Raw genomic sequence first — 15,004 nt, forward strand, 5'->3', positions numbered from 1 at the left:
AGCCCATGGTCATACAGTCCAGTAGTGCATCTAGGAATTTATTTTTACCTTTATTATTGATTGCAGCAATAACATTGACTATTTATTTAGTACTAACTTAGTGCGAGGCAATGTGCTAAGCATATTACACTCACAATCTCTTGTAATTCTCACAGCAAATCCCTGAAATAGATATTATTGATCTCCACTTAACACAGAGGAAAACTGAGGCTGAGAGAGAGTAAATAAATTTCTCATGGCTAGTAGGATGCTGCAACTTATTTTAGCTTGTTGTTGTTGTTTCTGTAAAACCACACTGCCAACAGAGCATTTTATAGCTTATTTGAAAGACAGAAAGAGGAGTCTATATGTAGGTATCAGGACATGAAAACCACAAAAGGTTTTTGAGCAAACAAGTAAATGTGAGAAAGATGATGCTGAATGTTCATTTGCCTGATAGTGGTGCTGAAGACAGAATAGAGGAAATAAATATTGGTTATCAGAGAGGCTTATTCAGGAGACTTTGCAAGATTCAGACCCTGTATCATGATATAACATGTAGCTGACACCTGCAGAAGAAAATGCTTAGAATATGGGCAAATTCCTCAGAAAGTTCACCAGTGTTCTTATTTCTGCTTACTTGTTGCTCTCCTGGGTGCAAATGTGTGACATGTGTGAAACTGGGAAGTGTTGTCATGCTGTATTTCTATGAGAACATAAAGATTTTTACCATAAGAAAGATAATAGAGGTTAGGAGAAATTTTGGAAAAGCAATCCTGAATGATTTAAACATATGAAATAATACTGAAGAGAATAAAGGGCTAGGGTTCTTGTCTGAGTAGAGGGTCTATGAATAGACCACAAGTATCTGTGAATTTGTCTCTAAATGCCAAGTTTTGGGGGTGGAGATAAGAATACCCATCGTTTTCAGAAGATTTTCAAAAGGCTTAGTGACCCTGTTAAATGGAAAAAGAAGATTGGTCTAGAAGGATAAAGACTGGAGATGTATTGCTGACTTGCAAGTAAATAGTGATTTTTTTTTTTTCAGACAGTTTGCTCTGTCACCCAGACTGAAGTGCAGTGGCACAATTTCAGCTCACTGCGACCTCCGCCTCTCGGGTTCAAGTGATTCTCTTGCTTCAGCCTCCTAAGTAGCTGGGATTACAGCCGTGTACCACTATGTCCGGCTAATTTTTTGTATCTTAGTGGAGACGGGGTTTCACCATGTTAGCCAGGCTGGTCTGGAACTCCTGGCCTCAAGCGATCCACCCGCCTCCATCTCCCAAAGTGCTGGGACTACAGGCCTGAGCCACCACACCTGGCAATAGTGGATTCTTAACTAAGCTCAGAATACAGGACTACAATCTAAAGAAGTAGTGAGAAAGTAGATACAGTAATATCTCTGCTCTACAAAACAAATGTAACTCTCTCTCATCACAAGAGTCAGGCAGGGTGAGAAATAGAATCGATTTTAAAGGTTTAAATAGTGAGTGGGAATATATACGGCCTCTGTGCTATCACTCCCAATGCTATTCCCATGGCAGACATCATTACCAATCTTGTCACTTTCTTATCCCTTCTTCAGGAAAACCACTATCAACTGATTGGAATTATCACATAAGATTGAGTTATTTACTATCCTTTCTTTAGAATAAATTTCATTAGTGGGTTTTTTGGAAAAAAAAAAAAACAGGGTAAGCTGGGGTATGTATAAACTTGAGAAGTTGAAAACAAAGAGAATATATAAATGCTCATATAAAACATTCTGGGGAGCCACTATCAAGGATGGAATATCAGAGTGAATGACCATTATTAGGAAACAAGTGTGATGTTTCAACAATTTTCCATGTGACATTTGGTGACAAATATTTATGTAAGTTACAATAGAATATTTGACTCAAACTTATGCACCAAGTCAGAAATGAACTTAGAACACCAGTCTTTTTTTTCCCATTACCTTCGTAGTTTTAAAACAGTAGTTTTATCATAGGAATTCCACAATCATATAAAATCTTTTGCAAAATTCTAATAATTTAAATAAACTTAAAAAGAGCTGTTCTAAATGTAGTGCTCTTCCACTTAGCTCTTCCCTCACCCATGAGGCACCTCCAGGAGCCAGAGTTTGAAAACTATCAAGTCAATACCCAATTCAGCTAATCAGGCATGGCTAATCCATTGTAGCATTCTTGCTCACTGCACCCAACTCCGTCTCAGAGCTTCTGAAACTCATAAAACCACTGCCAATTGATTGAAGCTGTCAGATGACAGAAAGCCCATTTGCTACCTTATTAATCATGTCACAGACGCAAGCACAGTGTAATTTTTAGGTGATCATATTGTAATAACTTGATGCCACAACGAATTAAATAATAAGTTGCCTAAATGGAAGATAAAATATTTATTGTTTCAAGCAATTTTTAAAAAATTTATTCCTGTCCCCTTCCTACCAGCAGCACTTCTATCTACTACTTTGCATGTAACTCACAAAGTAAGGCCTCCATTTGTGCCTGGTTTAGCTCATCTAGATAATTCCGGAGAGTTTTTGAACACCCATTTTCACCTAAAACATTCCATGGTTCTAGGACATTTGGCTGCATATTCTGCCAGCACTGACACTCTTGCCACTGCTTTGGTCTTTTTTGTTTGCCTGCTATTGCTCTGGGTTTCCTAGAATGTGTGAATAAACATGTACATCAGGCCAGGGATCTGGCCTTGTAGCCACAGTGCGTTGCACAAACTGTCAGAGAGGAAATGATCCATTTTCAGATATTGATGAGAAGAGTTAGCTCAGCCTTGCTGAGTTTTCAAAAACCCTAGCCCTGCAGAAAATCGAGTCATCCAGAAAACCCAGTCATTCAAATGTGGAACCCTTCACCCAGGGCTTCTTGAAGAGATTCTAGCGCCCACACAGATCTAGAGGATACACTCCATGGACCAAACCCTGTGTCCTGTCGCCTGATCAGGAGCAATCTGGTTGCTAGGGAGCCAAGGGCACTCTCCAAGAGAAAAAGTCCCTAACGGTAACACGTTTGCTAGGGAATGTGCAAAGTGGACCCGTTTGGGTCACAGTGTGGTGTTTTCTGGTCTGATGACACATATGAAAGCCTTACACAGTTTTAGAACCAGCTGAGGGAAGGACTTTCTTGCCTTCCACAGTACACCTAGCATCCTGTGGGGGGCCCAGCAGTCACCAATAAATAGAGGATGTCAGGTCGGGTGTCTGACTCCCCTCACTGGAATCTCACCCTTCTATATGTACAAATACAGTTACCAGACTCCTGTACTTTTTTTTTTTTTTGAGACGGAGTCTTGCTCTGTCTCCCAAGATGGAGTGCAGTGGCGTGATCTCAGCTCACTGCAACCTCCGCTTCCCGGGTTCAAGCGATTCTTCTGCATCAGCCTCGCTAGTAGCTGAGAGTACAAGCATGTGCCACCAGGCCTAGCTAATGTTTTTGTATTTTTAGTAGAGACGGGGTTTCACTATGTTGGCCAGGCTGGTCTTGAACTCCTGACCTCAAGTTCTCTGCCCGCCTTGGCTTCCCAAAGTGCTGGGATTACAGATGTGATCCACCACAGCTGGGCTTTACTTTTTGTTCTTGATCTTGTTTCAAATGATACACATGTCTGTCTAAAGACAGCACATTCAGACACACAGCCTTTTCTCCTGCTGAGCTTAGACTTTGGAGAAAACCAAGGCAAGGGAAACTGAATATGATTTTTTAAACTCACAAGATGAACCTCATTTTTTAAATTGTTATAAAATTACTGAAGATTAGCTTTATTTTTTGATTTCCATTTTTTAAGTTCCGGGCTCCCAGGGTCCCAGGAGACCAAGGGGTATTTTCACAGTGTTACCGTGAGTTTACTTCCTGATCATTGCGGAAACGGGGATAGCTTTTTCCAACATTTAGACTCAGGCAGTTGGGAGCCTTGCACAGGGCAATACGAAACTATTATTCATTGTATGTTGGGTGGTTGTTTTGTTTTGGTTTTCTTCATTTTGTTAATCTGTAAGGTAAATTTCCTGAGGCCTACGGTTGGGTTTGTCAGGGCCAGGAACTTGAATGGAGAAGTGCAAGCTGGTGGCTCACAATGTGCCAGTTTTCACAGGGATTGTGGTTGCTAGACTTTCCTTAAAACTTGGAAGCGCCAGCAGCCCCGGCCCAGGTGTCTTCAGGGCAGCAATCTGTTGAAGGCAACGTGCTCTCCAATTTTCTGCAGTCGCTATCCCACTTGTTTCTATCATTAGCAATTACCTGTCTGGCTCCAGGAAGCATTTGAGTCTGCTACCTCTGATCAGAGCAGGAAGCTCACGCCTAGGAAATGCCATCACAGGACAGACAAATTACTCCTGTTACCCGGATTTTCCCAGGTTTCTGCAGGCACCAGGCTTCAGACTGCCCCAGGTAGGACACATGTGTTCCTGTAGGCCCAACACAAGACCGCTCACTAGGCCTTCCTCAATTCTACATTTGCTTCTCTAGTTGCTTGGTTTTGATATTTTCTCTATTTTTTCCCCTCCAGGATACCCTTGTTAGGTTTTTTTAAACCAGATTTTACTCTCTAAGAGTGTTTGGGGAGGGAGAAACTAAAAAACAAACACTAAGTTCTACTATCCCCAAGCTTCCTACGGGTTGGTTTGGGGAAAAATTATAGTGAGAAAAATTTTTTTCCCACTCTATTGGATACATCTCCTTCCATGGGTTAAAATGTCAGTTTTAACTCACTTTTAGATACTTGAGTCTCCAGCCACCCTCCCCACTGTTAGGTGGACTTCTGCCATCTGAAGCAGCAGACACCGCACTTAACCCTGCAAAATGTATTACTGGAGAAGATGTAGTTAGATATGCAGAAGGCACTAATTAGCACCTTTATTGGCTTAGAAAGCATTTTTTATTTTGGTTTTCCTAAGCATTTCTGACTGATTCATGGAAGACATTTGGTTCTTTGGAATATCGTCCAATAGACTAATCAAATTACATGTTTGCAGGGCTCTAAAATAATAGCATTCTACAGCTTTCTGTAGATTTAACTCCTGCATGACTAGGACACTTAGTAGAGGCAGTCAGCAGCACTTGTCTCAGTTGTCAAATTATTAATCTATATTCTTATTTAAAAGAAAGTCTCTTACACTCTGCTGCCACTCATGCTCAATACTTTAAAGCCTATTGGAGTACTTTGCTCTTTTTCACCCACTTGTCTATTTATTTCCAGATATCGTTGACCCTTCCTCCCCATTCCACTGCTGCCCCCTATTGTAAACCCTTGTCACCTCAAGCCTGAGTTCATCATAACTTCTTCCCAACGTGTTCCCTCTCCCCACTGCCAGGATAAACACTGCCTCTGTCATTCCTCTTCTCATTACAGTGAGTTCAGGACTCACTATAATAGAGCTGGCAAATATGTAACATGCTTGCTTCAACTCCCTCAACACCACACCTGTGACAGTTATCACTAATTTTTATCACAAATTATTCATGACCTTTTCAGGTAAACAAAGATATAGTGTCAAAATCCTGCTCAGCTCAGACCACAAGTACAACTACCTTTCTATTTGAACCAGAACCTGAGATGACACTCCAGTGTCATCTCAGCCCTAAGCTATCAAGTGTTATTCCCTCTTTCTGGATTTTAAAACATTTATAATGTGACCTCATCCTATCTAACGGAAAAATTTCTACCATTGCTCCCTAGCATGAAACCATTTCTTTCATCTGATCACCTTCCATGTGTTTTTCTGCACATATTTAGCTTTCTTCTCATTTCTGTGCCTTTGTTCAAACTCTATTGCTTCCAGCAAATTAATTTTGCTTGCTTTGCTTCTTTGTTTTTTAAAAACCATATCCCTCTTTCATTTACTAGTTTCAGTCTCACCTCTTTTGAGAAGACTTCCCAGCCTGACAACATCTTCATTATGTTTTATTGAGATCCTTTTGTCAACTAACTTTGGGGATCTCAGGTAATTTACAGATGATTCTGTCTCAGTGGGGTTTATAATTTTGTCAGTGAAATGGATGATATCCCTAACAATTTGAGGCAGCACTGGCCAAGAGCCACGTGGGTAGAACCCAAAACGCATGTTAGTGGTTTTCAGAAGAAAGATTCAATATCAGTGCAGAAGTCAGGAAGGGTCTTATAGAGAATATGGTACCTGGGTCAGGTCTCAAAAGAAGGAGAGGAGAACACAACAGGAAAGACTTTAAGACAGGAGAAACTGGATGAAGAAAGATAAAGAACTAGGAATATAATGAGAAAGAATAAGACTAGAGGGTCTTGTAGAAAAGTTGGTGTAGGTTACATTTGAATTATAAAGATCCCGGACAGTTTGAGTGACATTCTGGAGAGCAAGAGTCATATATTTTACATCGTTGTTCCCTTTACCTAAAACAGATCATTGTTATGAATATTGTCACCTGACAAGCAGTATGGGAACATCTGTTATGTTTACTTGGATTTACTTTGACTTTTTCTTATAATACAGACCAGAAAATTTAGATTTTTTTATTTTATAAGTTCCTATTCTGAAACAAGTTCCTTTTGAAAAGAAATGAGTTTATTCTTCTGGGACCTCTCTGGGAATGGGAGAAGAAATAACTAAATATAAAATAGACAAACGAATTAACCACCTATCAAGTAGTAACTGGCACCAAGCATATCTTTGACAGAAACTGTCTTTTTGCTGTAGGAGTTACTTCTAGTCTTTTCACTCACAGTTATGCTTGGATGTGTTGTTAAACAAGTGCTAATTATATAAACCTACATGTTAAAATGTGAACTCATTGTATGTGTCTTATCCTTGCATTATAATGACAATGCACTCTCACTCGCATCATAATCCTGGCATTATAATGACAATGCATATCTCAGCCAGATAGCACTGATGTTTAGTTTGTTTGCTGATGGTGGGAAAGAGTGCTATGAACCAGATACTCTCTCCAGGCTTTTTTCTTTTTCTTTTTCTTTTTTTTTAATACAAAGCTTTAATATGGAATCCGAGATTAAGAATGAATTTGCAGCCTGGGAAGAGGGACCTTAACATCCATAATCATGGGCTCTTTAACACCACTATTGACCTAAAAAAGACTCTGAATGTTCTGTCTTGTGTTTATGGTTATAGGAAGGTCTGTGGATCCATATTCAGCCCAAACTGAAACTCAGATATGTTTGCTTGTGTAGTTGGTGACCACGAAGAAGAGTTAATCTGCCCACAGAGGTGGTAGTTCTTGGAAAGGGAAAAGAGAAAGAAGTTGAAGGATGCCCATGAGGCACTTCCCTGTAAGTCATCCAGGTGCCCTGGAGATGAGACTGTCAGACCACTCAGCTAAGATGCCCTAACGTTTGCCAGAAGACAGAGCAGAAGATGAGAGTCCATCCTTTGGGAAGTGCTTCAGCGAGACTCAGAATGTAAGCAGCAAGGGCAGTTGTCCAACCTTTTGCAGTTATTGAAATTCATATAGAAAGAAGGGGCACAGGAAGGCATCTGTCATCGCTAAAGGGAGAAACTCAAATCATTTCTATCAGCAAATGAGCTTGGGTAAGCAATGTTTTATTGGAAGAGATTTCGATACCCCAAGAGGAGAAGTCTCAGAACAACAGGTCCAGTCTCTGCCCACAGCTTCAGGAAGGCCAGGGGAAGGTACCATATGCCTCAGTACATCTCAGCCAGCAATCATTCCCATCACACCTGGCTGCAACAGCTTCATCTCCTGAAGAGAAAATCTTCTCTGCCTTCACTTTTCTTTCAGTTGTTATTTCAATTAACCGCTCCCATTCACCTCTTAACTCCTCAAAGCAGTTTTCTGTTTTCTGCCTCCAATTCTTCTACTACCATTCCCACTTGAAAGCTATACAGTCTTCTTCCCACCTTTCCTCTGAAATAACTCTTCTCAAGATTACGGTGTCATTCCTGCTCATACATAATCAATTAACAATAGCTGATAGGATTGATCGCTCCTACCATGACACACTGATTTCACTTGCTTTCAGACTCTTCTCTTTTGGTTGTCTTCTTACCTCATTACCTATCTCTTCTCATTTGCTGGCTTCGCATCTTCCTGGCCTCCTCTTTGTCTGTAGGTACTTGTGTGGTCTTCTGTCTCTAAACACATCTACCCATCAACTAGTCCCAAATGTATATATCTATTCCTGGACCTTTCCTCTGTACTCCAGATTTGTATTTCCAACTACCTACTCAATAGTATCTTCTTGGATATCTATTTGAATCACATTTGAATCACAACAAGCCTAAAATTGAATTTCCTATCTCCGAAGCAAAGCCCTAACCTTCTATTGTTTTTCCCATCCCAATAAATTGCCACTCATTCTTCCAGATGCTTGGGCAATATTTTTTGCAGTCATCTTTGAGTTCTTTCTTTCTTTGATATCCCACATTCATTTCACCAGCACATGCTGCCCTATCTACATTTCAAACATAACCAGAATCCAACATTTCTACAACAATTGCTACTCGCCTCGTATAGCCCTATCCTCTCTCCTCTGGATTACTGTATTAGCCTCTGAATTGGAATCCCTGCTTCAACCCTTTCCAACCTCCTCCTCCCATAGCCAACTCTGTGAACAGCAGCTAAAGTTGTTCTTTTTAAAAGAACCAAGATAATACCACGTATTTGTAACACTTTGAAGGGTTCCCTTGTGACACTGAATAAGAGTCAAAATACTTACAGGGATATACATAGCCCTAAATGATTTGGCTTCTGGATAATTCTTTGACCTCTAGCCCTCTACTCGCATCTTTTCTCACTTAACTGCAACCATTCAGGCACACCTTGCTATTCCCAGAACACAGAGGACATACTCCTGCCTCCTGGCTTTGCATATGCCATCTTATTTGCCTGAAACAGCTCATCCCCAGATAACAAATGTTCCCCTCCTTCACTTCTTTCAGGTAGCTGCTGAAAGGTAACCTTATTTGAGATGCCTTTCCTTATCATCCATCCTCCTAGCATATTACATTTGTATTTATTTGTATATTGCCTCTATCACGATTGCATCTATTTTCTTTAGCATTCTCAGTCCTAACTGAATGCCTCATTTATAGGAGGTAATCAACACATATTTGCTAAATACTGAAGAGAGGAATAAAAGGGGTTCTGTCGGAAATTTTGTGTTCCTGTGGGCAAGGAAATAGAGCTGATGTCATGTTTGTTCTTCAGTCTCCAGTCTCCAGCCTAAGTCTAAGGCTCAAGGAGAGATATGGCCTGTAGGAAGAAGTTGAAAAATTACTTTCATCATGGGTTTTATATGACATGAAATACTAGTAATGCTGCCTGAATCTCCAGATGATAGTCGTGTAGTATAATGGATATGAGTATTTCTTTTTTTTTGAGACAGAGTCTCGCTCCTTTGCCCAGGTTGGAGTGCAGTAGCACAATCTCTGCTCACTGCAACTTCTACCTCCAGGGTTCAAGCAATTCTCCTGCCTCAGCCTCCTGAGTAGCTGGGACTACAGGTGTGCACCACCATACCAGGCTAATTTTTTTTTTTTTTTTTTTTTTTTGTATTTTTAGTAGAGACAGGTTTTTGCCATGTTGGCCAGGCTGGTTGCGAACTCCTAGCCTCAAGTGATCTGCCCACCTCGACTTCCCAAAGTGCTGGGATTACAGGCGTGGGCAACTGTCTGGCCACGGAATATGAGTGTTTCCATACAAATTCTGCAATAAATAGAGCACCATAAAAGCTCAAAGGCAATGATGGTGGTTCCCAGAGGAGCAGAAGAAGAACATGATGCTCAGAAAGTATTAAAATGACTTATCTATGTGGTGATACCAAGAGGATTCTATTGGAGTAGTAGCAGGGGCAGTGGAAAGGAGCTCATTTATGAAAATATTTGAGATAGCTAATAACTCCCAGAAACACTTATGGGGAGATATTTTGCAGATAGACCTTGTGTCACCAAGAAAGGGGCAATAATCCAGCAAATTTTAGGTACCAATGTTATTGTAACTGAATTTGTACCTACGGACTTGTGAAAATTGAGGCAAATTTTAGTTATAGGAGTTATTTATAGGTTAATTTCAGCATAGCTTTATACTTCTTTCTTACTATTAGAACTGTTTCTTCGTAGTAATTTTTCTTTGAATTAAAATCTACTCTGTGTGCCTCTATATTTTAGTGGCATTAAAACCTTAAATTTAGAGAGCATTCTTTTTTTTTTTTTTTTTTTTTTTTTTTTGAGACAATTTAGAGAGCATTCTTTTCTGCCACCCAAAATTGGCTCACAGAACTAAAGAAAAGTTAGAGATAAACTTAATGACAGTTGATTTACACCAGTCTACAGTCATTGGAGGTATGCTAGTTTCTGGTTAAAAGAGCAGGAACTTTTAAATCAGACAGACTTGAATTCAAATCATCTCTATCTTTTATTGGGGGTGAAAAATACCTCCTTTTGAGGTGAGAATATACTCAAGATCTACTCTTTCAGACAATTTTAAGTACAAACTACATTATTCTAACACAGTCATCATGCTGTACTTAAGGTCTCTAGAACCTAGTCATCTTATAACTGCAAGTTTATACCCTTTGACCAACTTTATGTATCTTTTTAAAGCTGTGAATATAGACACTTGACTGACAAAAAAAAAAAGTTGGTATTGTACCACATCAAAACAATTGAACCCCAGAGGACTTTGTTGTGGTCCCAAAAGGCTGATGCATAAGAATCAGAAGGCCTGGAGGGAGAAATGTCAGTGACTCACCCACATTGCCCATGCTTTGACTTTTTCAACAGGGATGTGTATACAGGGTGTCTTAGTCTATTTTCTGCTGCTATAACACAATAGCGCAGACTGAGTAATTCATAAAGAAAAGAAGTTTATTTGACTCACAGCTGTGGAGGCTGGGAAGTCCAAGATCAAGTGGCTGCATCTGGTGAGGGCCTTCTTGCTGTGTAATTCCATGGTGGAAGGCAGAGGATAAGCAAGCACACAAGAGAGAGAAAATGGGGACCAAACCCATCCTTTTATCAGGAGCCCACTCCCGTGATAATTAACCCAATACTGTGATAAATAACTCACTCCAGGATAAGGGCATTAACCCATTCATAAAGGCAGAGTCCTCACAACCTAATTACATATCAAAAGTCTCACTTTTCAATACTGTCACAATGGTGATTAAGTTTCAACATGAGTTTTGGAGGGGACACTGAAACCACAGCACGGGGCTTTCCTCCCAGGTGTTTCCATGCATAACATGTGTAGTAAATGTCATTAGTCTTCTAGAGGAGAAGCATGACTGTACAGACAGAGAGATCTAAGTTGAAATCTCAACTCCCATACCTACTAACTGGATGGCTTTTGTTAAGTTACTTTACCTTTCTGAGCCTCATTTTCCTCCATGTAATATTTACCTCAAAGGTGGTCTGGTAAGCAAGATAATATATGTATAGTATCTAGCATGTGCATCCTCAATATGCATTAATTTTCTTCCCCTCCCAGTTCTACTGATTAAGAGGCTGAAGTGCCAAGGGCTTTACCTGGCTTAATGGTGGCAAACAAGATACAAAATGGGCCAACCAGATTCCTGCTTAATAAAAATGAGATTTGAGATTTTAGGTAGCTGCAGATGAGCATGACAGCCAGAGAGTCACCATAAAAGGCCAAGCCCCATGTTGGCCATCACAGAACCCAGGAGGAAACCAGGAACAGGACCACTGAAGCCTTATCCCAACTATCTATGTTATTTGGGCCCAGGCCAAGGGCTGAAGACTCACTAGAATGCTTTCTATGGGAGGCATTGGGTCACCTGTAAGATGAAGACACTTAGATCTTGCTGCTACCTTAGTGTACAAAGCCTCAGAAGTGAGTAATAAGGAAACCAGCCTTAGAATGAATTCTAGTTAGTTGACTAGAGTCCCCTGGAATTTCATGTCCACCTGGAACCTCAGAATGTGCTGTTATTTGGAAATAGGGTCTTTGTGCATAGTTAATTAGTTAAGATGAGATCATACTGGATTACATCGTATCCTTAATCCAATGACTGCTGTCCTTATAAGAAGAGAAAAAGACACACACAGAGAAAAGGCCATGTAGAGATGAAGTCATAGAAAGGAGTTATGTAGCTGCAAGCCAACGGACACTGAGGATTGCCAGAGGCCACCAGAAACTAGAAAGAAACCAGGAGGGATTCTTCCCTAGAACTTTCAGAGGGAGATCAGTCTTGGTGACACCTTGATTTTGGGCTTCCAGACTCAATAACTGTGAGAGAATACATTTCTGTTGTTAAAACAACAGAACTTGGTGCTTAAAAGCAACAAGTTTGTGATAATTTGTTACTGCTGCCCTAGGAAATTCATGTGTCACTCTATATCTTATCAGTATTTTATGAGTTTTGACAGGATTTTCCCTCTGATAGTGACTTCTTTTCTTCCTCCTCTTTGGGTCCTTTTCATCTCCACAGTTTTTCTCCCTTTCACCCTTGCCATGACCTTCGGGTCCCCAGTTTCTGGTACTGTTCTAGCATCCACCCTTCTCAGTGTGTCTCTCAGCTCCCTCAAGCTCAGTGCAGCTCTCTCATCATGGCTGAAGTCAGCACGCAGCGGGGCTGATATTAATAGAAGGCTGGGCCTCCATTCCTCCACCTGCCTCTAACCAGCTGTGACCAACAATCACGGCACTTGACCATTCTGTGCCCCAAATTCCTCATCTGCAAAAAACAAAAAGACAAAACCAACCATGCTACCACACGGGCCATGGAGTTTAAAATATGATCGATGAGAAAGGGCCTTGTACAAGCAAAGGCTCAATTAAACGTGTAAGAAGCTATTCCATTATTATTAAAAAGCTTGCTGAAGATAAAGGACCTGGCAAATCGAGACTGTGTTTCTGATCTCAGAGTCATATCACTATCCCAATTTTCCTCCAGGTCTTTACTTCATGTCTGTGCCTTTCCAGTTCATTGACTTGGTTCAGAAGAGGAAGGGCTATGATTTGTCCTTAATTTCTGGGAAGTGAAGCTTTTAGTATAGTTACTGGTGACCCTAGTACCAGTGCCAGGCCTCTCACCACAACCGGTGCAAGAGAAAACACCAGGGGGATATGAAATGCTGGCTATATTTCTTAAGTTTTTGCTTTTCCTTGAGTCTGAACTATTATGAGCAGAGAGGTACTTACATTTGATTTATTGGCAAAAATCTTTACAGTATTTGGCATCATGAAACTTTTATATTAGAAAAAATAAAGAAGGTTTGTGAAAGGGGAAATTTCAATGATACATATAGATTTTCTTTTAAAGGTAGTGAAAAATTTGAAATTTAAACTGGTTTGTAGCCAATCATCAATCTTAATGTAAGACTGCAGTAGAGGAAGTGAAATAATTAAAACCAGCAAAGTAAGTGACTATTAGACTAATAATTTTTTCATCTAACCATTAAGTTCCTAATTTATGTCATTTTTTTCACACAAATTCTTCATAATATTTCATCCATTTTGAAGCATACTTTTTCACATTTTTAACACTTGTGAAATCAAGATAAGTCTTACAGTCAATATTGCCTTTTATTTGTAATTGCCAGGGTTTTTTTTCCTAAAATATGAATGCATTTTATAATTGAAGGGTCTTAGATTCTATAAAATAAGGTATTGCATTTAATGAAGGTGGAAACTGTGAGTCCTGTAATTAAATTTCTTTTTCTTTTTATAATGCTTTTATCAAACCTCAGTGAAACAAGTGTGATACATTTTCTCCTTCAAAAATACTTGTACTGTTTGCTTTAGAATTCAGACATCTATTCTTCTCGCAAACAAGTGCATTATTAGAAAGAGGGAATGTAAGTGCAATTTTGAGACCAAAGAATAGAAAAAAAAACTAGATTCAGAAATAAAAGTATAATACAGGATGGGGAAAATGAAACAATTTCATTTTCATAATTACATCCTTGCAAATGTCTTCATAGAACCCAGTGAGTTTATGCTATCATCTGAGCTGTCGATGATATGGCAAAGGCCTGGGTTCAGCCCTTAACCTGCTGCTGGGGAAGCACCTATCATTTTTGTCGCAGTTGTATGTCAAGTGAAGGGATTGAACTGGGTAGTTTTTGAGGGCCGATCATTTCTAGAAGCCTCTGATAATTCTCATTTTAAGAAGATTTATTCACATAGATATTTTAATATATCTCCTACTCAGCTTCGCAAAGCATAACTGCTTCTCTTGTCTTACCAGGGCGGTCAATGACTCGTTGAAAGTTTTCATTTGCAGAGACACTGTAAAGAAACAAAAGTATTGTGAGTCAAACAATGTGTGTAAATAAATTATACTAAATTACTTTTTAATTAAACAGATGAGAGCAAATGCAGAGTTAGGTTTTAGTAAGAGAGGACTTTCAGAAACCAATAAACAGTCAGGGACTAAAGTAGTATTTTATTTTGTAGTTTTAAGCTGATACATAGTTTTGACAAGAATAGGGTAATACTTCAATTACAATTAAAATGAAAATCCCTACACATCCCCCACCTTGCCCAGGAAGAGTTACACTCATTGTTTTCATGGATCTTTGCAAGAGAAATGTATAAGGCACACACACACACACACACTCACACACAAAGACTTACAAGAATCCAGAGTCCAGCCACTGCTGAATACTTTCTTGCTTGGAATCTTCTACAAGTAAGAAAGAACAGATCAGTTAGTCAAAGCACAACCAGCTAAAAGGACGCTACCCTGTTTACTCAGCCACCACTCAATTGCTCTATTTCCCACATATTTAGTCACATGTTTCCTTCCATAAGCATATTCATTTTTTTTTCCTGAAGGCAAAACCTCCTGTTTTCCATGATCAGCCTTTCCTGAGAATGAAGTGTAAACTTGTCAAAAGACTGTAATTTAAAAAAAAGAAAGAAAATGTGAGAGAGAAGAAAAATAAACCACTGAAGAGCAAGAGATGTTAGAATAATTTTTAAAGTACCTGGTGTGAATACAAAGGGTAAGAAAGCATAAGAGACTTTTGTCTTTCTGTTGTTGGATATAAATCACCACAGAGCCTCTCCTTATTGAATCACGACATTTACCTAAG

The 15,004-nt window shown here is 39.6% G+C and overlaps 1 protein-coding gene across 1 annotated transcript in view; it reads right to left on the reverse strand.

Moving 5' to 3' along the window:
* Positions 1-15,004, reverse strand: part of ITPRID1 (ITPR interacting domain containing 1) — a 117,596-nt gene that overhangs the window by 73,669 nt on the left and 28,923 nt on the right. Inside the window, exons 3-4 of the mRNA XM_045388992.3 lie at positions 14,544-14,592; positions 14,152-14,195 (exon numbers count right to left, since the gene is read on the reverse strand). Coding sequence (XP_045244927.2) covers positions 14,152-14,195; positions 14,544-14,592 — 93 coding nt within the window. The remainder of the gene's footprint in view (positions 1-14,151; positions 14,196-14,543; positions 14,593-15,004) is intronic.

The sequence above is a fragment of the Macaca fascicularis genome, chromosome 3, assembly GCF_037993035.2.
Source record: "Macaca fascicularis isolate 582-1 chromosome 3, T2T-MFA8v1.1".
Classification (NCBI taxonomy): Eukaryota; Metazoa; Chordata; class Mammalia; order Primates; family Cercopithecidae; genus Macaca; species Macaca fascicularis.